Source organism: Orycteropus afer, unplaced genomic scaffold (genome assembly GCF_000298275.1).
Source record: "Orycteropus afer afer isolate SDZICR_OR568_19922 unplaced genomic scaffold, OryAfe1.0 scaffold00099, whole genome shotgun sequence".
Lineage (NCBI taxonomy): Eukaryota > Metazoa > Chordata > Mammalia > Tubulidentata > Orycteropodidae > Orycteropus > Orycteropus afer.
The window spans coordinates 7,799,627-7,824,326 of record NW_006921686.1 but is presented as its reverse complement, the minus strand read 5'-3'; the positions used below and the strand labels follow the sequence as shown (position 1 = coordinate 7,824,326).

Here is a 24,700-nt window from a genome sequence, read left to right as displayed (position 1 = left end):
GCCCCCGGGGCCGCCCCCCGAAGGCCCGCCGCCGCTCATGGCGCCGAGCGCAGGCCCAGGACACGGGGCTCGGGCTGCTCGGGCTGCCCGGGCTGCCCCCTCCGCTGCTGCTGCCGCCGCCTCCTCAGGACTCTGGCCTCCTCCAGGCCGCGCCGCTCGGACTCCGGCCCAGGGCCCGCCTCGGGGCACGTCGGGAGATGCAGTCCGCCTGCCTTGCGCGTCGCTGTCGCCGCCTTCGGCCCGCGGGCCGTACAGAGAGCCGTGTGGTACACCGGGAAATGGAGTCCGCAAAGGCCTCAGAGGAGAGGGCGGGGACGAAGCGTCCAGCTGCACGCTGGGAAATAAAGCCCTGGGCAATCCATCGGTCGACTGCAGATGGCGGAACCTGAAACACTTTGGGAAATAGAGTCAGAGTCCCACAGTCATTATCTTCAAGAGGTGCCTCCAAAACGTAGTAGCAGCCACTCTGTCAATGAGCTGTGCGAGAAGTAAACCTCATGCATGACGGGAAATGGAGTCCAGTAGCCCACTTAGTATTGATAGTGTATATTGGCACCAGATGGACACTGGGAAATTGATTCGACGCCCGTGGACTCGTAGACATCGAACCGTGGGGCAAACTGGGAAATGGAGTCGTCGCCACGCCTTCACCGCATTGCGGATGTAATGCAGTTCTCAAAGCACGCCGGGAAACAGAGTCCTGTGTGGTTCCTCAGTTCCAGTGGATACTGCAGTTCCGTAGGTAGGCTAGGAAATGGAGCAGGAACGCCCTCCCCCTCCCCTGTACGCTAGGCCGCAGTTCCTGTCGGGAAATGTAGTCGTATCGTAGCTGTTGCTACAGGAGGCGTGGTGGCTTCTGGGAACTGAAGTTCAAGGTAGCCTCCCCATGGACGGGGTCGGGTGGGGAGGTGGGATGGAGAGAAAAGTTGTTACTATGAGCCCGAAGCATTCTGGGTCAGGCCGGATTCTGACCCTTTTGTGAGACAGGACCGCAGGCGCTTGCCGGGAAATGGAGTCCAATGGATACCACCGTGAGCGTGTGCACGAAAGCTAACAGAAGGCAATACCCTGGAGATCTGAAGTGTGTTTCAACGCCTCCTTCTCCGTCCCCCAGGACCCAAGAAAGTGCCAGAATCGACCAGGGAATTTGGAAAATGGAGTTCAAGCACTCAAGTTACAGATTTCCTTACACCAAAAAGAAAAAGAGAAATGTCCCCCTTCCAACGGTTTTGGGAAACAAAGTCTCTCAGAACACTAGTCTCCAGTCTGAACTTTTTCTAAAATGTCGCACCAGAAAGCTGAGCTGGAAATAAAATTTGTCTTGAACCCTCATTCAGCGCTTTGCGTCCTCCCCCTTCCCAAATTACAGGATCATAGAGGGCCCAAAACAGTTAAGCTGGCTGCAAGGCGTACGCACCATTTACCGATTAAAGGGAAAGGAATGTAGGCCCAAAGGACTCTGGGGAACAGTGTGTGGGTGTGGGTGCGGGTGCGGGTGCAAGTGTGAGTGATTTCCCCCACACATACCCCGCCCAACATTTGCAACTAGAGTGAAAGCGCCTTTGGCCCCTCCCGCCTCCTGGAATGATGGGAAATGGAGTCTCCTGACTTTAATCCAAGCCGGAGTTCATACTAACTGTTCTGTTTCCTGAAGCCGGTCCATCACTGTGTTCCTAACTGCAATTCTAGATGGACACAGGCCCCTGGGAGATTGAGTTTACCGCTAAAACTTTCGGACTACACCATCCAGAAGGCAAAACGCGGACACGTTCGTTTCTTTCTCATTGTATGTGGCTGCATCACTCACAGCTAAGAGAGGGTGTTTCTGGGAGTTGTAGTTTCCTAGCCAAGCGTCTGCTGCCCTCTGACGGCAGCTCGAAATCGAAAAGTAAAAATCTGAGCCAAGCCCCAAGACACATGGTGTTATTAGGGACTGGGCCGAGAAGGCCGGCGAGGCCAGTAGAGCAGGGCAGGGTAGCAGCGGTTACTTAACGGCCAGAACATACGCAGTGGGCTCCGCGTGGGCAACCGCCAACGAAGGGATTGGGGTTTCTGGGAGCCTGAGGAGCAAAGATCTGATGGAATCTATCAGGATGTTTGGAGGGTCTGAGAACGTTCGTGGACAGGTGCTAGGATGGGTTGTCTCTCTGAGGGGTCTTAAGGATGTCAGGAGGGTTTGAGGGGAGTCTGTGGAGAGGTGAAGATGGGCTATGTAGACACCTGGGTGCAGTTATTGGGGACAAGTTGAGACGTTTGAAGGGACTGTAAAAGGTCTTTGGGAGACTGAGAAACTGGTGACTAGGGGATCTCTGAGGGACCTGAAAGTTTGAGGAATGGTTGAGAAGCATCAGGAAAATGTTTTAGGGGTCTATGGAGGTGTTGGAGGCTATAGGTGTGAAAAGGGACTCTTTGATAGGATAAATTATATAAAGGATTACAAACCAACCATAACCCACTTTCTACTTGGAGCCAAAGACTTAAGAGGACATGGAAGGAACCAAGGGTGTCTTGTAGAAACTTAGCATTTCAGGCCTGTGAATGGATTTAAGTGGGCCATTAAAGATTGGGGGAGCTGCTGAAGTCGTCAAGGCCAGATGCCACCTGACACCCCCCTCATCAAGAATCTGGGACAAGAAGGCTGGTTGGACCACAGTCTGACCAGGAGAGCAATTTCGGAGCTGAAAAGTTGACTCCATTTTAGACCTGGTTAGCAGTGTTTTGAAGGCACTCTTCAGAGCTAAGGGTCCTTATCCACTCCCCGCCCCCCCCCCAGTGACATCCCCCTTTCTTCATCACCCTACCGCCAGTAACTTCTCAGCTACATCTGTGTTGCTAGGAGACATGCCTCAGCCCAACTTCCAGAAATAACCCAGCACAGCCTCTCCCGGTGCCCCCACCCCAGGGAATGACTTACATCACCCAGGAGAGGGAGCAGTTGCCCGCAGGCCGCCAGTACCCCAGCCCTGGCTGCTCCTCACCACCAACCACTATCTGGGACCACCCACCCTGGGCTGGCAGACGAGGCTTAAAGGAGAATGGAAGGAAGCAGTTGCTCAATGTTCCTTCCCCCCTTGGGCCCTAAGCCCAAAATTCCATGGCCTTGGGGAAACCCCTTCCCTTCTCTGGGCCTCAGGGAGCACACCTGCACTGAGCAAGGGGTTGGGCCTGTCTCTAAGGAAACTTCCAGCCTGGATTTTTGACTATTTTCTCTCTGATCCTACAGAGCTCAACGATTCTGGTTTCTAGCTTAATGAGCCCACCTCCCAGATCCTCAGCCTTGGTCCCTGATCTTGAGCCAATCATCTTGGCTTCAGAGAGTACTCAAAAGATGTTCAAAGAACATGGGCTTTAGGGACAGATCTGTAGTCCTGGCTCTGCTTCCTACAGCCTCATGGCCTTGGGCAAGTCATTTAACTGAATTGGTTGCCCCTACCTTGGTGGATGCTGGAGATAACGCAAGGCAGCCCCTAGCTCAATCCTGGGCACTGAGTAGGTCACTCAATGGCAACTGTGGTTATTGTCCACCACCCGTCGGTTTGTCGTACTGTGGTGGCTTGTGTATTGCTGTGAGGCTAGAGGCTCTGCCACCAGTATTTCATACACCAGCAGGGTCACCCGTGGTAGATGGGTTTCAGTGGAGCTTCCGGACTTAAGACTGGGAAGGAGAATGAGGCCATCTACTTCTGCAAAAATTGGTCCGAAAACCTTATGAGAGTCCCAGATTAGCTTAGAAGTGCCCTAAGGAGAGACATGTGGGCAGGATGCTAGACGGGTGCAAATGCACTCCCTGGCCCTCACTAGGGACCTGGGGGTATGAGGACTCAAAGCCAGAGACGAAGGGCATTTCAGGTGACCAGAAGAGCAACAGTGACAGGGTGGCAGCCATGAATCTAAAGCACTTTCCAGGTCAAGTAGGTCCCCATGGAATAAAGGCAGAGTCAGATACGGGGCCAGAGTTTGCTAGGACCTGAATCATCAGGCCCGGATTTGACCCATCTCAGGCCAGCCAGGCCCCCTTCTCATGTAGGCCAGTGCAGTCCCCTATTGCTGAGAATCAAGCCATCGCTGTGACCCTGTAATGCCTATACCCATGACAAACCACCACCTCAAAAGGTCCAAAGTTTTATTGTTTTGGATACATTCTCCAGCAGCCCCTCCCTACCTCCCGCCCCCCCATCCCCAATACAGAATAAGGCTTGACCACAGCCCCCTTACACCCCACCCCAGGAGCCCCAGCTGGGAGGCAGAGGGGGCTTCCAGTTTGGTTTCAGGGTACCCCCTTTTTCCTACCCCCCCACCCACCTGCCCATGGGCCAGAACTAGGAGCAGCTGGGGGGGAAGGGGTCGGACTGGTGCTGGGTGGGAAATGGGAGAGGACTAGCAGGCACTTATAGAGCTCTGTGGCCCATGGGTGGTACCCCTCACCCTCCTCCGCCCCCCACAACCCCCCATGGAATTTTTGGTTCATCATGTAATTGTCCCTCCCTCCCCTCCTACGACCTTGTGGGGGTACGAGAAACCCAGGCACTCATGGCCCCTGGAGGGGCAGGGAAGACAGGGTTGGGGCTGGGACCAGCTGGGGCAGAGGGGAGAGGTGTGAGAGGCAGAGGACAGGGCAACACGGCTTTATTTCCTAAGCGATTGTAATAAAAAAAGTTCCTGGGTGTTGAGGCCAAAGCCTCGGTTCAAATAAAAATTCCCCAGAATGGAGGCGGCCCCCTTACCTCCCCAACCTCTCCCTCCCTCCCTCCCATCACTTTGCCCGGGAGCTTAGAAACCCACAGAAAGGAGACAGCCCTGGGCACCCACCCACCCCCACCGTTTAAAAAAAAAAAAAAAAGTAAGTTTTATACAAAAGGTGGAAGAAATAGGAGGCAGGAAAGGGTCTAGAGCTGGCCTCACCTCCAGGGCATTTTTTGGGGGGGCGGTTAAGGCAGCAAAAGCATAGGGGGAGGGGACTCTGTCCCCGGCCCACAGCCCTCAGGAATCACGGGGCTCCAGGGAGAGCTGGGCCGTGGCGTGCTGGAGGTCAGAGCTCACCCGTCTTGGGGTGAGGGGCCCCCCGGCCTCCCCGGGCCCCTCCCCACGCACCTTCTTGTCCTCACCCTCATCCTCCAGGCCACCGGCGGTGCCCCCACCCCCCTCCAGGCGACAGTCTTCACTCCAGCGCCGCTTAAATCGCAGCTTGAGAGGCATGCACTGGGCTGCCCCAGGTGCCTCGCCCGGGTCAGGCTTGGGGGGCGCAGGCGGGGCGCGGGGTGTCTTGAATACCTCCCCATCTTCTTCATCCTCATCACTGATGTCAGTCACCTCCACCTCCTCCGATTCACCTTCTGAGATAGGCTCCACCTTGATCTGGGGCGGTGGTGGCGGTGGTGCCAACGCCCCCGCCCCCTCACCCAGCCGGCCTGGGCCACCGCTGCCAACGCCGCCACCGACACTGGGCTTGTCAGAGCCCACGGGGGCCTTCTCCCCCGCTGCCCGCTGCCGGCGTCCAAGAGGAGGCGGCTGGAGCTTAAACTTGAATGGGGAGGAGGAGGAGGAGGAGGAGGAGGAAGAGGCCGAGGAGGGGACCGGTGGGGTCTCGGGTGCCATGGGCGGCAGCGGGCACTTGTCAGGGCGCTGGGGTTGGGGCACTACCAGCCCCGGGTAGTGTAGGAAGGCGCGGGGACTGAGGTGGTAGTTGTAGACACTTTGGGTGTGGGCCTGCAGGTACCGTTTCATGTCCTCAGGGCTGAAGGAGAAGTGTGAGCCTCCCCCTGAACCACTGGGGCCCCCGCCGCCACCAGGGTACATAGGGCTCAAGGTGGGTGAGGGTGTGTAGGCCAGGTGGGTGGGCGTCATAGGCAGGGCCGGAGACAGCTGAGGGGGCAGCAGAGAGCCAGGCCCAGGCAGGGGCGACACAGGGAAGGGGCTGAGGGGCTCAGGACCACCTCGGGGCCGAGGGTAGACTCGAAAGACACCAGGGTCGTGGGGCAGGCGGGCCAGTGGGGGGCCACGGAAGGCACCCAGCTCCGGAGGGCCAGGTGGTCGGGCCCGGGGGTCCTCTCCCAGTGGCTCCTCCAGCTCTGACGTGCCATCACTACAGTCACTGACCGAGCCACGACCCAGGCGGCGGGCGACCACAGCCGAGAAGAGGGAGGATGAAGATGAAGAGCAGGCAGGTGGTGAGCGGGGGTCCTCAGTGGGGGACAGCACCTCGGAGGGCGTTGAGGGAGGGAAGCGGAAATGGCTGCCGCCTGACGGTACTGGTGGGGCGCTCTGGGGCACTGCACCCCCTAGCAGAAGGGAGACTCGATGTCAAGGCCATGGGCAGACAAGACCCAGACCTTCTCCTCCCTCCAAGGCCACACCCACCAGCCCCTGGACTCACCAGCCAACCCCACGTCAATGAAAGGGTAATTAACCAGCACCAGTTTGTTGAAGTTGAACTTGTAGGTGAACCGTTTCCCCTTGGTCTTATGCAGAATACGTTTGTTGTAATAATACCTTTGGGTGCAAAAAGACACAGTTGGCACGGGCAGTTGGCATATGCTTAGGGGCTGCTCACAAAAGGTACCCACGACACACAGGCCACTTGAGAGAAATCAAGTTCCCCGAGGGTGAGGACTATCTCTTCTTTCGTCTGGGCCAGGCAAGAGACCGCACCCATAGATTCTGTCCTCAGAACATCCCTCCATTACAAATGGGCCCAGACAAGGCTTAAGATTTGCCCAAGGTCTCACTAGAATACGGCAGTGCCAGTAGTCACACCCAAAGCCTGTTCCCATGAATCAGGGGCTCCCCAACACCCCAACAAGTGAGGACCTCTGCCCACTGGCCTCTAGCTCTTCTCACCGCAGGGCCCGGCTCAGCTTGTCGTAATTCATCTGGGGCTTGCACTTGCGGACGCCCCAGAGCCGAGCCACCTCGTCAGGGTCCTTGATGACGAACTCCCCGTAGTCCCCCTGCCAGGCGATGACACCCTGGTACTCCTCCTTCCGCAGCAGCTCCAAGATAAAGTGCCACAGCTGGATCTGCCGCGAGCCGGGGGACGACTCAGGCTTGTAGGCCCAATCCGGGAAAGCAAACCCTGGGGACAGAGGCAGGGGAGTGGCCCCAGGTCAGGCCGCCAAGTCCGGGCTCTGGGTCTTACCCCAGTGTCCACCTCCCACCCCACCCTCGATGTGGGGAAATCCGTCTGGCTGTGACCAAGTCAGGACCTGGGTTAGCAGGAGACAGTGTTTGTCTGTCTGTGCGTGAGGGGGACTAGACGGGAGCTGGGGGGGAGGGGAAGCTGGAGCCTGCTCCGGCGACACCGGGAGAAACAGGAAACCATCGGCGGCGGGTCCCGGGGCCAGTGCCAGGGGGCCAGGCACCAAGCCAGGCTGGCGGGCAGGGCTGCCAGTGGAGGAGGGGCAGGAAGGGGCGGCGGACAGACACACGTGGCCGGGCGGGTTGGGGCGCAGCCCCCCTAGAACTCACCAGGCTCCCATTCAGAGCCAGTTGCCCCCTCCCAGATCCTCCAGTCCCCTCCTAGGAACATATACTGTCACCCCCCTCAACTTGACAGGAGCTCCCACTCCCACCCCACGACCTGAGAGGAATTTTTTTTTTTTTCTTAAAAGGACCAGGAGGGGTGGGGTAACTGGTTGACGATGAGGTCAGCGCCTGCACACAGAGGCTTCTTGTCTTCCCTGGAGAGTAAAACCCAGACTGTCTGAGAGCGGCCCCCCCAAGCCCTGGACCCTCCATGCGGCACGGCTCTCCCCAGACCCAGGCATCCGGGCACAGCCTGCCTGAGCCACCTCCCCCCTCCCCCCCCCCCAGCCCTTGACATTGAACAGGCACCACCACTGGAGCCCTCTTCTCCCTTTGGCCTGCCCACCCTCAGGCTTCTCCCCTGCCCACCTGCCCGCCCGCCCCCAGCATTAACCTTGGCTAGAGGTTGGTGGTGGGCTGGCTGGTCCCTGGAGAGGGTGGGCAGCCTGGGGTGGGGGGGCTGCGGTTGCTGTCATTTCCCAAACCCCCGGGTAATCAGGGGCTATCAATAATTCAGCACTAGGCAGCCGGTAATGGAGGGGTGGGAGGAGGGAAGGGAGGAAGGGAAGGAGGGAGGGAGAGAGGGAGGCAGGCAGGCAGGGCAGGGGCCCTGGTGCCACTAGAGAGAAGGCCAAGGTGGACAGATGAAGACAAGCTGGGGTCCCAAGTCCCAGCGGGCTGCATGGGTCCAGCCACTCTCCCTTGGCCTCAGCTCAAGCAGGTAACCAACCAGGCCTCCAGGCAACACTGAGCTTTCCCCAAAGACTCCACCCAGTCTACAATCCAACAGAGGATGACCCTTCCCCTTGGGAACACCAGAGAACAGCAGTTCCTGTTTCCACAGGGACCAACCCCTCCAAATCCATATCTTACTCTAATTGCCTCAGGAATCCAGGCCCTCACTCCAGGCCCTGGGAAGATCAGGTCCTGGGCCATTCAGAAGTCCCAGCCTCAATCCTCAGGACTCCAAAGATACGACTGGCAGCTGGTCACAGACCCAGGTCTCTGTACCAGCAACCCGTGCGCCACTCAGAAGTAACAGTCCCTGACAATCCCTTCCAGGGACTCCAGCATCCCCCCACCTTGACAATCCAGGTGTTCACTCTGAATCCTCACCCTTTAAGGAACCCAGGCCCCAGAATCTCCCTGAGCCCAGAGACCCTTGGGAACCCAGATGACCAAGCCACCAAGTCCATGTTCCTTCCAGCCCCCTCCCAAAAGCTCCCTGTTCCCCTGAGGGCCCCCAAGCTCCATGCTACTCCCACTTAAGCCCCAACTGGGCTTCCAAACCCAGCAGGGGGGTAGAAACCCTTGAGACAGTGTCTGGGGGTGTGTGTGGGGGTGCTGACTTCCACCCTCCCCCAAAATTAAAGCCACCCATCCCAGCCCACCCGCCCCAGCCTCCGTGTCCCGGTAACCAGGCAACGTGTGTGCAGCGACAGTCCTGGGAGCGGGGGAGCAGGAGGCTAAAAATAAACTTTGCAGAAGAGAGGGAGTGAGTGAGAGAGACTACATGCAACACAAAGGGAACTCAGAAAGGGGGGGGCTCTGGAAAGGCCTCAAGCCGCATTCCGGGAGCTGTCCCAGGCCCCCTTGTAAACCCCCCTCCTCAAACAACCCCACAGGGTCAGGACCCTGGCTCCCACTCCTGGCAGGGGCCCTCCCCACTTTCAGACCCACCCCAACACCGGCTTTCCTCATCGGACACAGCATACATGAGGGCCTGTTCCCGGCTTTAGTAGAGAGAATGAAGGGGGGGTGACGTCAGGGTGTCTCAATGGGGCTCTGTTCCCCAGGCCTTGGAGCCAGGAGCCAGGCACGGGCATGGGGGAGCCTGAGTGAGTATGTTGTATGCGTCCACGTGCTATGGCAGGAAAATACACGGACTGCACCAAGAAAGCTTCTGGGTGCAGGACTTCTGGGTCATGGGGGTACAGTGAAGCAGGGGGAGAGCAGCCGAAACAGAAAGAGGTCCAGGAATTTGAGAGACAGGGTGTAGAGATAGCAACAGACAAACAGGAAAGGCCTGGATGGCCGCGTCCCAAAAGGCACACCTGGGTCCCACAAAGGTGGGGCAGGGATTCTCTCAGGCACTTAAAACCTGGGCAGCGGAACTTCTGACACCCCAACTGCAGGTGACTGCCTCAACTTTGTTAAGGGGCCATGGGGGTCGGAAGGGAGGAGTGGTGCTAGAGAAAGAACACGCCAGCCTCCTGGTGGCCCCCACCACCTCCCCCACTCCAGGCAGCCCTCGATGGCGCCAGAGTCGGGAAGAAAACAGGAAGTGGGAAACAGCCGAGGCAGAGGAGAGAGGGGCCGGGATGGAGGCTCGGATGCAAGGCGCGCAGCAGCCGGCCAGGAGTCCGACAAACTGATGGACCGATTAGGAGACCACTCCAGGCTGCCGCCCTTTCCCCCAGCCTGGGAGCCCACACACGGCTCAGCCCCTAGACAGGGCTGGGGGAGTGGCCCAGCCGGTCCCACCAGGCGAAGGCCCGCAGTGGGGAGAGAAAATGAGGCGGGGTTGTCTGGGCGCCTCGGCCCCCCGGCCCCTTCCTCCGACTAGCAGAGGCTCCTGCTGCCCCCAGGGCCCAGCGGCCTGGGAGGCTGTGGGAGCCGCGGAATAAGCGATACGCACGTGACTGACCCTACAGCACTCCGCACCCCTGCCCCACCCCCAGTCCCCTTCCTCTGTCCCAATCCCCAGGCTCCGGAGCTGGGCCCAGAGCCCTTTAAGAGCCGCCCCCACCCGCCGAGCAGGGGGGTGGGTGGGCCGGTCGGGGCACACACCCGCACACAGGAGCCCTAGTCCCGGCCGCCGCCGGGGAAAGGAAACAAGTTTGAACAGCGGCGCCCGGCCCCCTTCCCCCTCCCCCGTCCCCGCCCCAGGCCGGATTCCGACGGGGTAGACGGGCAGGGGGCGGCTGGGACCCCTCCCCCCAAGCGCGCCCCGGCGCAAAGTCCAGCCCGCGCGCGCACAGGGGCGGCGGGGGAGGGAAAGGGGGAAAGTCCGAGTGGGAGGGGGGTTAATCCCGCTGCCCCCCGCCCGTCGACCGAGGGGGGGGAGGGGAACCTTGGCCCCTTAAGGAGGAGCAAGTTGGCGGGGAAGAGAGAGGCGGAGAGAAAAAGACCGGCGGCCGCCGAAGAAGACGAGCTGGATACAGGAGGGGGACGAGGGAGGGAGCCTCCGCGTTCCCCCCTCCACCTTCCCCACCCTCCTCAACCCGAGGCCCCCGGCGGCACGGGAGGAGGATACCCACGTCTCCCCCGGAACCACCTTAAAGCCGCGCGTTCTAAGGTCGGAAACAAAAAGTTCCTTTTTCGAACGTTCGGGCTGCGCTTTGGAACTTTGCGACTCCCCGCGGGCGGGGGAGCGCGGAGCCGGCGGAGCCGGGCGGGGGAGGGGCGGCGTAGCCTGGACCCCCCCCAAGTCCCGAGCTCCCCACTCACGCTCTTCTCCCAGAGGCCATCCCGTATCCCCACCAACCCGGTGCGGGGCAAGCGCCGCCGTGAAGGTCACGGGCTGGACCGCGCAAAGAGGGACTGGGGATAGCGGGCCCCGTGAAGAGCCTCCCCCCGCCGACACAGCACACGTCCCGGCCCCCAGAGTGCAACGTGACAGAGTGGCGAGGAGGAAGGACCCCGCCACCCCTGTGATCCTGGCAGTAGGGTAGAGCCCAGCTTGCGGGTTTTGGGCAGCGAGAGAGAACCAGGACCTGCAACACCCGTACCACTCAGCCAGGAATTGGGGGTCCCAGGCAACATCCCCCCGCTCGCGCCGCGAGAAGCAACAGGTCTCGCGTGCTAGGGGTTCCCCAGAACTGGGGGCCACTCGGGCTCCCCCAAGCCCCTTCAGCCCCCCCCCAAAGTTTCTCCACCCGGTCTCCCGGGGCAACAAGTCCCTACACGTGCTGCCCCCGCCCCTACCTGTGTCCGCCGGGGTCTTCATGTTTGGGGGCCCGGGGCGAGGCGCCCCTACTCCGGGCCGCGGCTCCCGGCACCCGCGCTGCCCCGTCCCGTCCTGTGCCCGTCGGGCCGCCCTCGCCGCCTCACCCGGCCTCGCCTCTCAGAGCCTCTCCCCTCCCCGCCACCGCCTCCCGGGTTAATATCGCACTCCGGGGCCGGGACGCCCACGCCCCCCGGCCGGCGACGTCACCGCCGCGTCGCCATGGCGACACTGCGCCCGCCCCCTCCCCGCGCACACTCACACACACATAGACACACACTCGCCGGCTAGCAGCCACTGAGGACCGGCCGGCTCTGAGCTTAAAGGGGCCGCGCGGCTGGGGAGGGAGGAATGAGGGGGCAAGGGTGCGATAGGGTCTCGGGGGTCATGACCCTTTCCCGAGGCTCCAAGTCTGCGGATAACTTAAGTCCTCGGAACTCGCGACCTACCGCCCCTCCTCCTCTCCTGCCTACGCGGGATCCAGAGTTTCTTTTGGGGGCTCGTAAGAGGTGTCGGGGGTGGGGGGGCCATTCTAAATGAAGTGAGAAACTTTTATGGAGAGGAGGCATGCACCTTTTGGGATAAGGCCAATCGTCTCTGCCGGGGGGCGGGTCAGGACCTTGGAGGGTGACCAAGACCTCTGTATTTCCCAGACTGGCCTCACTCTGGCCCCCAATCCTGAGACTTGAGTGGGGGCAGCTGTCCAGGGGTGGGGTGGAATGGGTGGGAAGCATTTCCCAGCATCGGAAATGGGGAGGTGGCTGTACCCTCCGCTCCTCTGAGGATGGGGTCTTGGCCTTCCTGATAGCCCCAGTCCCAGCTGGGGAGGAAGTGACCAGAAAGAATGCATTTGGGAGCCCCCCCACCCCAGCCCCAAGCTGCAGCTGTCCTGGGGAGACGGCTGGCGCCGGAGGTACCTCCACCTCCACCCCTGGGGCAGGGGGTTCCGGAGGTGGGGCCAGGATGCGAGGGGGCGGCCAAAGTCTGAACAAGTGTGCTCCCACAGGGCACTGGGGGGTCGCTAGGAGAGAGGAAAGCAGGGCTTAAGGATGAAGGCCAGAGCGTAGGGAAGTGTTAAGTCTACTCTCCGGTGGTGGCCCGGAGGGAGGGATGGATGAAGCCTGAGACTCCGGGAACAGGAAATCAGAACACGCGGATCAGATGGAGGCAGGGAGCTGGCAGCAGGGTAGAGGACAAACGGAAGCCTACAGAAGGACTGTGAGGTACCAGAGGAGTGGAGTGTGGCAGCCAGAGGAGCAACAAGATAGACAGGCCACTGGGAGGGCTTGGGTTCTTAGAGCTTCAAGCCCAGCCTCCATCAGTAGACCCGTCCTCACTAGAACCTCAGCCAGTCTCAGACCTCCTCCTTGGAGACACCAAGGCCTCCAGGGAACTGGCACCCCCCTGGGGAATTATGTAACCTTGCCTACGGACAGTACAGGTACTGTAACCCTCTGGGAGCCGTGTAGTCCATCAGTCCCCACCATCATCATCATTGGTATTATAACAGCGCCCAAATTCTAATCAAGTTGGGTCAAGCACTATCTGAACATTTTATTTAATCTTCACAAATTCCATTAAGAAGAGTTGCTATAGTTATCCGGTGTATAGGGTCTCTAGGAATCAGAATTGACTGGATGGCAGTGGGTAGGTGGGTTGGTTTTTATGGCCATTACAGATTAAGAAAATGAGGCACTGAGAGGAGGAATCAGTCGGTCAAATTCATACAGCCAGGAAATATTGGAGCCAGGACTGTAACCCAGATCCACCTCATTCTAACCACGATTCTTAACCATTACGCTTTCAAAACCAACAGCACGCTGCCATTGAATTGATTCTGACTCATGATGATTCTATACAACTGCTCCATGGGGTTTTCTGCCTGCAGTCTTAATGAAATCAGTTGCCAGACTTTTCTTCCACGGTGCCATTAAACCAAACCAAACTCACTGCCATCAAGTCGATTCCAACTCATAGCGATCCCCATTGGGTTTCCAAGACGGTAAATCTTTACCAAAGTAGATCATCTCATCTTCCTTCCGTGGAGCAGCTGGTGGGTTTGAACCACTGACCTTCTGATAGCAGCCAAATGCCACCAGAGCCACCAACCTTTCCCTTAATAGGCGAGTGCAAACCACTTGTGCCACCCAGGGACCTGCCACTCTACCATGTTGTTATTGTTATGTGCCGTCGCGTCAGACCTGACTCATAGTGACCACTCCTTGGGTTTCCGAGGCTGCATCACTACAGAAGTAGATTGCCCAACCTTCCTTCCAAGGAGTGGCTGGTGGGTTTGAACTGCCAGCCTTCTGGTTAGCAGTCAAGTGCCTTAGGCACTGTGCTACCAGAGCTCCTGCAACTATACCATACTACCTCTTTATTTTTTGCAAAACAAGAGAATTCAAAGTTTCATAGATTAACCGATATATAACAGCCCCAGTGACCTGTAATAGCTCTGGTACTTCCTATCTGACATGGACAAACGGGTTTACATCTGACTCTCAGCTTTCCTCAGCTGTAAAATGGGAACATTAACAGAGTCTACAGAATAAGGTTATTGTGATAGGGGATGTGAAGTAAGTATGAGGACCTCTGATGGCACAGTGCTTAAAGCATTTGGCTGCTAAGGTCGGCAGTTTGAACCCATCAGCCCCTCCACTGCAGAAAGATGAGGCACTCTGCTTCTGCAGAGATTGACAGCGTTGGAAACCCAGTGGGGCAGTTCTACTCTGTCCTCTAGGGGTGCTGTGAGTCAGAATCAACTCGATGGCAGTGGGTTTGGTTTTTGGTTGAATTAAGTATGCAATAAATGCTGGACACCGATGGTGTGAACGTGGATGTAAAACTCACTGCCGTCAAGTCAGATCTGACTCACAGAGACCCCTCCCTGGGTTTCCAAGGCAGTATCACTATGGAAGTAGATTGCCCAACCTTCCTTCCAAGGAGTGGCTGGTGGGTTTGAACCGCCAGCCTTCTGGTTAGCAGTCAAGTACCCTAGGCACTACACCACCAGAGCTCCTGAATGTGGGTATAGAGGATAGCATAATTCCACCTGGCCCAGTTGGGCAGCTCGGTCATGTGAAATACAACCAGGAGTGGCGATTCGTCATAAGCAAACCATCCATACATACAGAATGTGAATCCCTGATGATGTCCCCTAGGCAGCATGACCTCCTGGGGTTTGTGCAAACCTGTCCACACCCATTGTAACTGCACCCATTGTGACTACACCACAGAAATGTGGTCCCTCTGGGATAGTACAGTTGCCTCCTGAACACCAAGACCCACCCCCAGGAATGATGAATTCCACCGTTATTATGTCGAACACCCTGCGTTTCCTGCAGCTGCTATAACTAAGTGTCACACTTTGGATGGTTTATAAGGACTGAAATTGATCATCTCGCAGTTTTGAAGGCTAAGAACCCAAATCAGAGTGTCAGCCATTTTGATTCCTTCAGAAGGCTCTGAGGGAGAATGCGTGCGTGTTCTCTCTTCCCTTCTGGCGATGGTTGGTAATCTTTGGGATTCTTTGAGCTGGAGATCACTCCATTCTCTGCCTCTGTCTTTACGTGGCTGTCTTCCCCCTGTGTGTCTTCTCTTCCATAAGGACATCAACCATGTAGGATCAGAACCCAGCATCCTCCAGTAGAACCGCAAGTGAACTAAACTGGTAACAAGTGCAAAGACCCCATTTCCAAACAAGGTCCCATTCACAGGTACCAAAGCCAAAAACCCACTGCCGTTGAGTCAATTCCAACTCATAGCAACCCCAAGGGGACAGAGTAGAATCACCCCATAGGGTTTCCAAGGAAAGGAATCCTAGTGGCACAGTGTTTAAGTGCTCGGCAGCTAACTGAAAGGTTAATGGTTGAACCCACCAGCTGCTCTGTGGGAGGAAGATGAGGCAGTCTGCTTCTGTAAAGGTTATAGCTTTGGAAATCCTATGGGACAGTTCTACTCTGTCCCTTGGGTTGCTGTGAGTTGGAATCAACTCAACGGTGATGGGTTTGTTTTTTAATTTTGTTGTCGTTGAGAATATACACGGCAAAATAGACACCAATTGAGCTGTTTCTCCATATGCCATTTAGTGACATTGATGACATTCATTCCCTGGGTTGGGCATCCATTCCCTCCTCCTTTTCTTCCTTGTTCTTCCCCCATAAACGTAAACTCATTGTCTCCTAAGATTCCTATCTAATCTTTTGAGTTACTGTTGTCACTTTGATCCCAAACAGACAGTCTTAAGAGAGCATGGAGCTCAAGTGGGTTGGGTTTTGGAATCTTTATGGAAGCAGATTGCCATACCCCGTAGATGGCTTCTCCCACAAAGCAGCTGGTGGGTGCAAACCTTCCAGTCACCAGCTGAGCACTTAACCACTGTGTCACCAGATCTCCTTTCACAGGTACCAGGGGACAAGAGTCAATTCATAGCACACTGGAGTGTTGCAGAGTCATGACAGAAACTATTCATTATCACTGGCTACTCCTTGAAGACCATGCCATCCAACCATGGCCCAGTCAACTTCAGGGCCCAGTAGAAACCACAGCCACCTGCAGACCCAGCTCATGCCTGTGATGAACAGTGTAATGGTCCATGGAGAAAACTTTGCCCAGACGGTAAGGATACTCCCCACTCCTCTGGATCTAGTAGTTTTCATTCCAGTCACTCCCTTAACACAGATAACATTTACCCTACTGTTGTCAGGCTAAGGCAAGGGCAGGGCCTATCCCCACTGAAGCCACAACATTTCACAGGCTTGTCACCTCAATCCTGGCAAGGAAATTTTGTGAACAATGTAAATCATAATCCCGACACCCCCATGACCCCTATGGACAATGTTGTTTTTGTTATTTGCCATCAGGATGATAATGAACCATTAATACCCAATGAACAGTGTACTTCCCACCCTATCTAGAGAGTGTAACCACCCACAGAGAATGTAACTCCATCATAGTATCACCCTTCCTCATCTCGATGACCTGAAATGCTGAAGGGCCCCAGGGCTCAGTCCTGAACTTTCTTCTTTCCTCCTTCTATGCTCTTTCCTTAACAATCTCCACCAGTTGATTTATCATCTCTTTGCTGGTTACTTAAGGAGCTCTGGTGGCATAGTGGATAAGGTATTTGACTGCTAACCAGAAGGTCGGTGGTTCAAACTCACCAGCTATTCAGGGGGAGGAAGATGAGTCAATCTACTTCTGTTAAGGATTTACAGCTTTGGAAACCCAATGAGGGTTGGAATGGACTTCATGGCAGTGGGTTTATAATGCTGATTACTTAGTCCCTGGGTTTTACAATGGTTAAGCATTCAACCACTAACTGAAAGGCATGATCTGCTTCCAAAAGGTCACAGCTTTGAAAACCCTATGAAGTGCAGTTCAACTTTGCACACATGGGGTCACCGTAAGTTGGAATTAACTCACTGGCAACTGGGTTTTTCTTTTCTTTCTTTTTTTTTTTTTTTTTTTTTTTTTTTTTTTTTTTTTTTTTGAGGGGGCTGCTACTAAGCTGATTACACCCAAATTGGGATCTGCAGCCCAGGACTCTCTCCAAACTCCAATCTCACACTTGGAACTGCCCTACCAGTGTCTCCATTTGAATGTGTTGCACTTGGCAAGTCAAAAACAGCCCTGCCTCAGGTATTTCAGAACCAGCCACCCTTCACCATCAGCACCCCCACTCCCCAGCTGGGGTCTCCTCACTGATGCCCTGCTGCCACTTGCTCCTCTGGTCCATGCTCCACCTGCCAGCCAGAGGGTTCTGTTTAATCAGGGCATGGCCCTTTGCTGCCCACCAACCCTCCAGTGCCCCTCTGTTCCCTGGGTATAAAAGCCAGCTCCTTGCAGTGGCCTCCACGGCCTTCCTCCCACCTTTTCCCTTCATTTCCACTCCAGCCACTTTCCATTGGCCTTCCTCAGGGATTTTGCCTGTGTTGTTCCATCTGCCTGGAAGGCTTTCATCTACACATAGCTGTGCCCTCATCCCCTTAGGTTTTTACTCCAAAATCCCGGTAAAAATAACACGATGTCAGACCTCCTCATCTAACTTCACAAAAGAAAAGGATAATCAAGACCAACATCAGCCCAAGGCCGATTCCTATAAAGTGGAGGTCAGACACACCTCCATGCTCCAACCTTTCTACCAATTCTGACACCAGCTATCCCGCCCATGGTGTGGTGGTTAAGTTGGTGTGTCAACTTAGCTGGGCCTGGCTGAGTGGCTGGGCAGCTGGTGATATTTATTTCCCATGATGAGACTGGCAATCAACTCCATGGTATTGACTGAGTAGCTGCTTTAGGGATGTGGTCTGCTTCCTATATATAAGCAGCAGCTTGGGGAATGGCCTCTAGCTTACAGCATGCTTGAACCCTGAATGTAGCCAAGTCTTTGTTCAGCAGCCTGCCATGCTCTGCCGATTTTGGGACTTTCAACGGACTTGAATTAATGGCCTGCCATGGGGTTTGGTAACATCAGGACCGTGCCTTGTTACTTGTCGACCTTGGGTTTGTCAGCCTCGGCAGCCAGCAGGTGAGTGAAGAAAAGCCTCCAGCTTCAGTGGGCCAGGAGCAGAAGGCAGAGCTGAAGTCCGAGGTTGAGGGGCTTTCATCCAGCCCCTAGAGCCTGACACTTTGAATTCAGACTCAAAGCCTCCAAATTGTAAGAATAAACTCCTGTTTCTTCAAGCCATCCCATTTGTGATATATTGTCAGAGAAGCACCAGGAACCAGAACACATGGCACCTCTATTTCTCCACTGGATTCTAATTCATTGCAATGGCCACACAGAACTCACAGGCCATACTCATAAATATGGGGTTTATTAGGGAAGCAACAGGTTACAACTCAGGATCGGGAGCAAAGTAACAGAACAACTCGGGATACAATTATTTGATTAGGACAGCTGCTTCTCAGCTGTGCCTAAAGGCAGGCCTCTCTCTTGGTCCCCTAAGAGTAGCCTCCTCTAGGACCATCCCCCCAGGACAAGTTCTTCCTGGCCCTAGCCTCTGCCCTGCACAGACAAGTCTTACAAAGCTTTTTAGCTCTGTTGGTAAGTGTCAAAGTCCCCCACTCCTGCCTGAAGGCACTCAGTTCTCACTCTGAGTCCATGAGCCTAGCCTGCCGGTCCTGCATTGCTGCCATCTCTTGCCATCTTCAGTGTCACAGCTCTCTCCTGGGGCTAGGGGGTTCTCAACTTAGGGACCCTGACACACTCTACTCTTAGCTCTTCTTCTTGATGGCAGTGATGTCCCTCCTCCAACCTCTGGGATTGGCTCCCTTTAAGCTTAGTGGGATAACAAAACTGACCAATCTCCTACAAGGTTTCCATGCACCTTATTTGCATGAGCAAAACTGTCCAATCCCCTTGGTAGGCCACAGCACCTTATTTGCATAGTCCCACCCAATCAATTTATGGGAGTCACAAGACCACAGCTAAAAGGACCATATTAAAGCAATTCACTGCACTGCCAGCAGTCACTTTCTCAATAAAGTCCTGCCTGGCCACCCTATTTAAAATTTCAAACCTTTCCCAGATCCCTGTATCTGTTCTATGCATTATTTTTCTCCATAGCACTTATCATCTGACATCGATTTAAATAATCTATTTGTGTGTTGTCTGAATCAATCCTTCATAATAGCACTCCCAAGAGGGCAGGCTTTTTGCCTGGTGTGTTGCCTGTGGTGTCCCCAGAGCCTGTTGTTCTTAGCTGCCATTGAGCCGGTATCCATCTCATGGTGACTTCATACACAAGGCGAAACGCTGCCTGGTCTGTGCCGTCTCCATCACCAGTTGTGAATCGGCTTGTTGTGACCTGTAGGGTTTTCACTGGCTGGTTTTCAAAAGTAGATCACCAGGTCTTTCTTGCTGGTCTATCCTAGTCTGGAAGCTCCATTAAAACCTGTTCAGCTTCATAGCAACAAACAGGCCACCAGTGACAGATGGATAGTGAATACACAGGAGGGACCTGGGTAGGAAATGGACTCCAGTCTCCCACAGAAGGTGAGAATTCTGCCATTGGGCCAGCACTGCCCCCACCTGGTACACAACAGATGCTTGAATTCACTGTCATTGAGTCAATTCTACTTCATAGCGACCTCTATTGTGTTTCCAAAGCTGTAAATCTTTTTTGGAAGCAGACTGCCTCATCTTTCTTCTGTAGAGTGGCTGGTGGGTTCAAACTGCTGGCCTTTTTGGTTAGTAGCCAAATGTTTTAAGCACTACACCACCAGAGCTCCTTAATAGGTGTAGCGGTTAAGGCATTTGGCTGCTAACCAGAAGGTCATTGGTTCAAACCCACCAACCACTCCATGGAAGAAAAAGGGGGCAGTCTGCTTCCTAAAGATTTTTAGCCTTGGAAACCCAATAGGGGTCGCTGTGAATTGGAATTGTCTCGATGGCAGTGAGTTTGGTTTTGGTTTTTAATCCATAATTAATTGGTAAGTCAATCCTGGACAGTTGCTGCCTCCCCAGCCAATCCAATGTAATACCAATAAATGTAACTCATCCACACAGAGAAACCTTCATGGGCAGTTACTGCCAGTACAGCCCCCTAAAGAGTATGAACCCTGATGTGAACCCTATAAATAGACAAAGCCCTATAAAAAGTGAGTGTCAGTTGGGGTTTTAGTGCCTAGACCAGTGTCCGTCACAGAATAGGCTACTAATATGAATTGGCTGAAGTGAATTGAATCCACATACAGCTTATAGAGCCCCACAAATGGCATGAACCCACATAGACAGTACAATGTCTATAAATTATATAAACCATATACACACACTGTGACTCTCATATGGACAGTGTCAACCTCAAATAGACATTTCAATGTTTAAAAACAGAATGAACCCCAATATTGGCAGGGTGACTTACATAGACCTCATATAGACAAGGCAACCCTCATAAATAGTGTGAGCCCCATACAGACTGAAACCTTCATAAACTGTATGAACCTCATATGACCAGGAAAACCCCTAAGTGATGTGAACCCACACACAGGCAGGGTGACCCTCATATACCCCTGATTGACAAGGTGACTCTCAGAAGGGATGGAAGCCCCCCATCAATTGTGAGCCCATCCTAAATAGTGTCACCCCAAATACTCAATGAGACCATCATAAAAGATGTGAGCCTCACATAGACATGAGAGCCTCATCAATGGTGTGAGCCCCACGTAGATGACAAGACAGCATATAACAAATATGATCCCCAAATGTTACTGTGATGTACCTATGGGCAGTGTGGTAGTTAAGGTTATATGTCAGCTTGGCTGGGCCTCGTTGAGTGGCTGGGCAGCTGGATGGAGTGATTCCCCAGGATGAGTCTGGTAATCAGCTCCATGAAGGAATCGACTGGAGCAGCTGAGTAGCTGGCTTAGGGATGTGCTCTGCTTCCAGTACACAAGAAGCTTTGAGAAAGGTCCCTGTGGTTTTTTGGCGCCCTTGGACCCTACATGTAGCTTGCCTTGTTTCCTGCCAATCTTGGGACTGGATCTGGACTTGAACTAGTGACCTGCCATGTTGTTTGGTAAACTGGGGTCTATACCATTTTATTTGTCAGCCTTGGGTTTGTCAGCCTTGGCAGCTAGCAGATGCCTGAATTAAGAAAAGCCTCCAGCTTCAGTGGATAAGAGTAAGAGGCAGAGCTGAAGCCCAAGGTCAAGGGGCTTTCACCCAGCCCCTGGAGCTGGCACTTTGAACTCGGACTTTTAGCCTCTCAACAGTAAGATAATAAAAATCCCTGTTTATTAAGGCCGCCCTTTTGTGGTATTTTCTGTTACAGCAGCACTAGAGGTAACCAAAACAGGCAGTATAACTTCCTTCACGTTGTGTGACTCCTTCTATCAACAGGGGCAACTTCCCTAACCTGGATAATCCCGTATGCACAGTACAGACATTCGTATAAATAGAGTAATTCCACTAAGCACTGTGAACCTTTATCTGAACAGTGCAGCCCCATAATCAATGTGTTGGCATGCAGTGTAACCCATGAACACATGCCCCTAGTGGACAGTGCCACCTGCCTGAGTGGACTGCTCTATGAACAGTGAAGACCCACCAATGGGTATCAGTCACTCCAGTGTCAGTTCATTAAGTCATTGATAACTCAGCCTCTTCTCATAGATAGGGAGACCTCATTGCCTGCCATTTCAACCCTCTGGGATGTTGTAACCTTCCTAAAAGTATATAAAGTCCTTTCAGAAAGTCTTGATTCTCCATAAAAAGTTAACCAACTCTTCTCCAACACATACACACACACACACACACACACACACACAATGGACACTATGATTCCCTTGACTGTGGGATAACCCATTATGGACCAATGAGGCCCTGGACTTGTCTTATTGTTAGGTGCCATCGAGTCAGCTCTGACTCATAGTGACCTCATGCACAACAGAACAAAACACTGCCCAGTCCTGTGCCAGACTCACAATCCTTGCTATACCTGAGCCCATCGTTGTAGCCACTGTGTCAATCCATCTCATTAAGGGCCTTCCCCTTTTTCACTGACCCTCCACTTTACCAAGCATGATATCCTTCTCCAGGGAATGACCCCTTCTGACAACATGACCAAAGTAGGTGAGATGAAGTCTGTCCATTCTTGGCTTCCAAGGAGTATTCTAGCTGCACTTCTTCCAGGACGGATTTGTTCGTTTTTCTGGCAGTCCGTGGGACTTTAAGTATTCTTAACCAACACCACAACTCAGAAGCATCAATTCTTCAGTCTTCCTTGTTCATTGTTCAGCTCTTACATGCATATGAAGTGATTGAAAATACCATGGCTTAGGTTAGGCACACCTTAGCCTTCAAGAAGATATCTTTGCTCTTTGGCATTTTAAAGAGTTCTTTTGCAACCGATTTGCCCAGTGCAATACGTCATCTGATGTCTTAACTACTGCTTCCATTGGTGTTGATTGTGGAACCAAGTAATATGAAATTTTTAACAACTTCAATCTTTTCTCTATTTATTGTGATGTTATTTATTGGTCCAGTTGTGAGAATTTTCATTTTCTTTATGTTGAGATGTAATCCATATTGCAGACTGAAGTCTTTAATCTTCATCGGTAAGTGCTTCAAGTCATCCTCACTTTCAGCAAGCAAAGTTGTGTTGTCTGTGTATCACAGATTGTTCATGAGTCTTTTTCCAATCCTGATGCCATGTTCCTCTTCATATAGTCCAGGTTCTCAGATTATTTGTTCAGCATACAGATTGAATAAGTATGGTGATAGGATACAACCCTGACACACTCCCTTCCTGATTTTAAATCATGCAGCATCCCCTTGTTCTGTTCAAACAACAGCTTCCTGGTCTATGTACAGGTTCTTGATGAGCACAATCAAGTGTTCTGAATTCCCATTCTTCTCAATGTTATCCATAATTTGTTATGATCCATGCAATCGAATGCTTTTGCATAGTCAATAAAACACAAGTAAACCTCTTTCTGGCATTATTTACTTTCAGCCAAGATCCATCTGACATCAGCAATGCTATCCCTCGTTCCACGTCCTCTTCTGAATCCAGCTTGCATCTCTGGAAGTTCTCTGTCGATATACTGCTGCAACCGTTTTTAAATTATCTTCAGCAAGATTTTACTTACATGTGGTATTAATGATATTGCTTGATAATTTCCACATTCTGTGGGATTGCCTTTCTTTGGAATGGGTACAAATATGGATCTCTTCCAGTCAGTTGGCCAAGTAGCTTGGCATAGACAAGTGAGTGCCTCTAGCGCAGCATCTGTTTGTTGAAACATCTCAATGGGTATTCCGTCAATTCCTGGAGCCTTGATTTGTGCCTATTCCTTCAGTGCAGCTTCAACTTCTTCCTTCAATATCTTGATCATATGCCCTGATCCTCCTGAAATGGATGAACATCGACTAACTCTTTGGTACAGTGACTCTGTATCTTCCTTCCATCTGCTTTTGATGTTGCCTGCATCATTCAAGATATTGCCCATAGAATTGTTCAATATTGCAACACAAGTCTTGAATATTTTCTTCAGTTCTTTCAGCTTAAGAAATGCTGAGTATGTTCTTCCTTTTTGGTTTTCTAACTCCAGGTCTTTGCACATTTCATTATAATAATTGACTTTGTCTTCTCAAGCTGCTCTTTGAAATCTTCTGTTCAGTTCTTTTATCTTGACATTTCTTCCATTTGCTTTAGCAACTCTCCATTCAAGGGCAAGTTTCAGAGTCTCTTCTGACATCTATTTTAGTCTTTTCTTCCTTTCCTGTGTTTTTAATGACCCTTTGCTTTATTCATGGATGATGTTCTTGATGTCATCCCACAATTCCTCTGGTTTTTGGTCACTGGTGGTCAATGCATCAAATCTATTCTTTAGATGGTCCCTAAATTCAGGAGGGATATATTCAAGGTCATATTTTGGCTCTCATAGACCTGTTTTAATTGTCTTCAGCTTCAACTTGAACTTGCTAATGAGAAGTTGATGGTCTGTTCGACAGTCAGCTCCTGGCCTTGTTTTGGCTGGAGATACTGAGCTTCTCCATCACGCCTTTCCACAGATGTAGTCAATCTGATTCCTGTATACTCCATCTGGTGAAGTCCACATGTATAGCCATCATTTCTGTTGTTGAAAAAAAGTACTTACAATGAATAAGCCGTTGGTCTTGCAAAATTCTATCATGCAATCTCCAGTGTTATTTCTATCACCAAGGCCACTGTGATAAGTGGAGCTGTGTGTCAACTTGGCTGGACCACAATTCTGTGTGGTTTAAGCAGTTGTGATGTGGTTATTCCCATGATGGGATCAGATGTATGTTTTGAGCAGCCAATTCATTGAAAGGGAGTTTCCCTAGAAGTGTGGCCTGCTTCCAGTATATTTATAGACATCCTGGGAAAAGAGACACTCTTATGTGGATCCGGATTCTGTTGTGGTGCCTACAACTATCCATGAGCGAACAATTCACCATTCAGCTTGGAGATCTTGGACTCGTCATCTGTTGGAGTCAACAGCCAGTATACTGCCTGCCAACCTTGAGCTCCTCAGCCCTTGCAGTTGCGTGAGTTGGGAAAAGCCTCCAGCTTGACGTTTGATCCAAGATCTTTGGACTTGCCAGCTTCTATAAGTGTGTGAGCCATTTTCCTAAGATAAATTTCTCTTTCTCTCTATATATAAGCTTTACTGGTTTTGTTTCTCTAAAGAACCCAGTCTAACACAGCCATATTTTCCAACTACTGGTGATTCATCTTTGTTTCCAACTTTTGCATTCCAATC

The 24,700-nt window shown here is 53.1% G+C and overlaps 1 protein-coding gene across 1 annotated transcript; it reads right to left on the bottom strand.

Annotated features, from left to right (window-relative positions):
* Window positions 1–4,980: 4,980 nt before the first annotated feature.
* ERF (ETS2 repressor factor) lies at window positions 4,981–11,470 on the bottom strand. The gene is made up of 4 exons (XM_007942935.2): window positions 11,449–11,470; window positions 6,838–7,072; window positions 6,374–6,489; window positions 4,981–6,278 (listed from the first exon to the last, which is right to left on the bottom strand). Exons 1-4 carry the CDS (start codon window positions 11,468–11,470, stop codon window positions 4,981–4,983), a joined length of 1,671 nt encoding a protein of 556 aa, XP_007941126.1.
* Window positions 11,471–24,700: the final 13,230 nt, after the last annotated feature.

What these genes read in the sequence shown, in the direction of transcription:
- ERF (XM_007942935.2), bottom strand. Translation starts at nt 11,470, where the DNA reads ATGAAGACCCCGGCGGACACAG. An exon ending in GAAGACCCCGGCGGACACAG is followed by an intron (nt 7,073 to 11,448) that starts GTAGGGGCGGGG and finishes CTCTGTCCCCAG; the next exon opens with GGTTTGCTTTCCCGGATTGG. An exon ending in AAGCTGAGCCGGGCCCTGCG is followed by an intron (nt 6,490 to 6,837) that starts GTGAGAAGAGCT and finishes TTGCACCCAAAG; the next exon opens with GTATTATTACAACAAACGTA.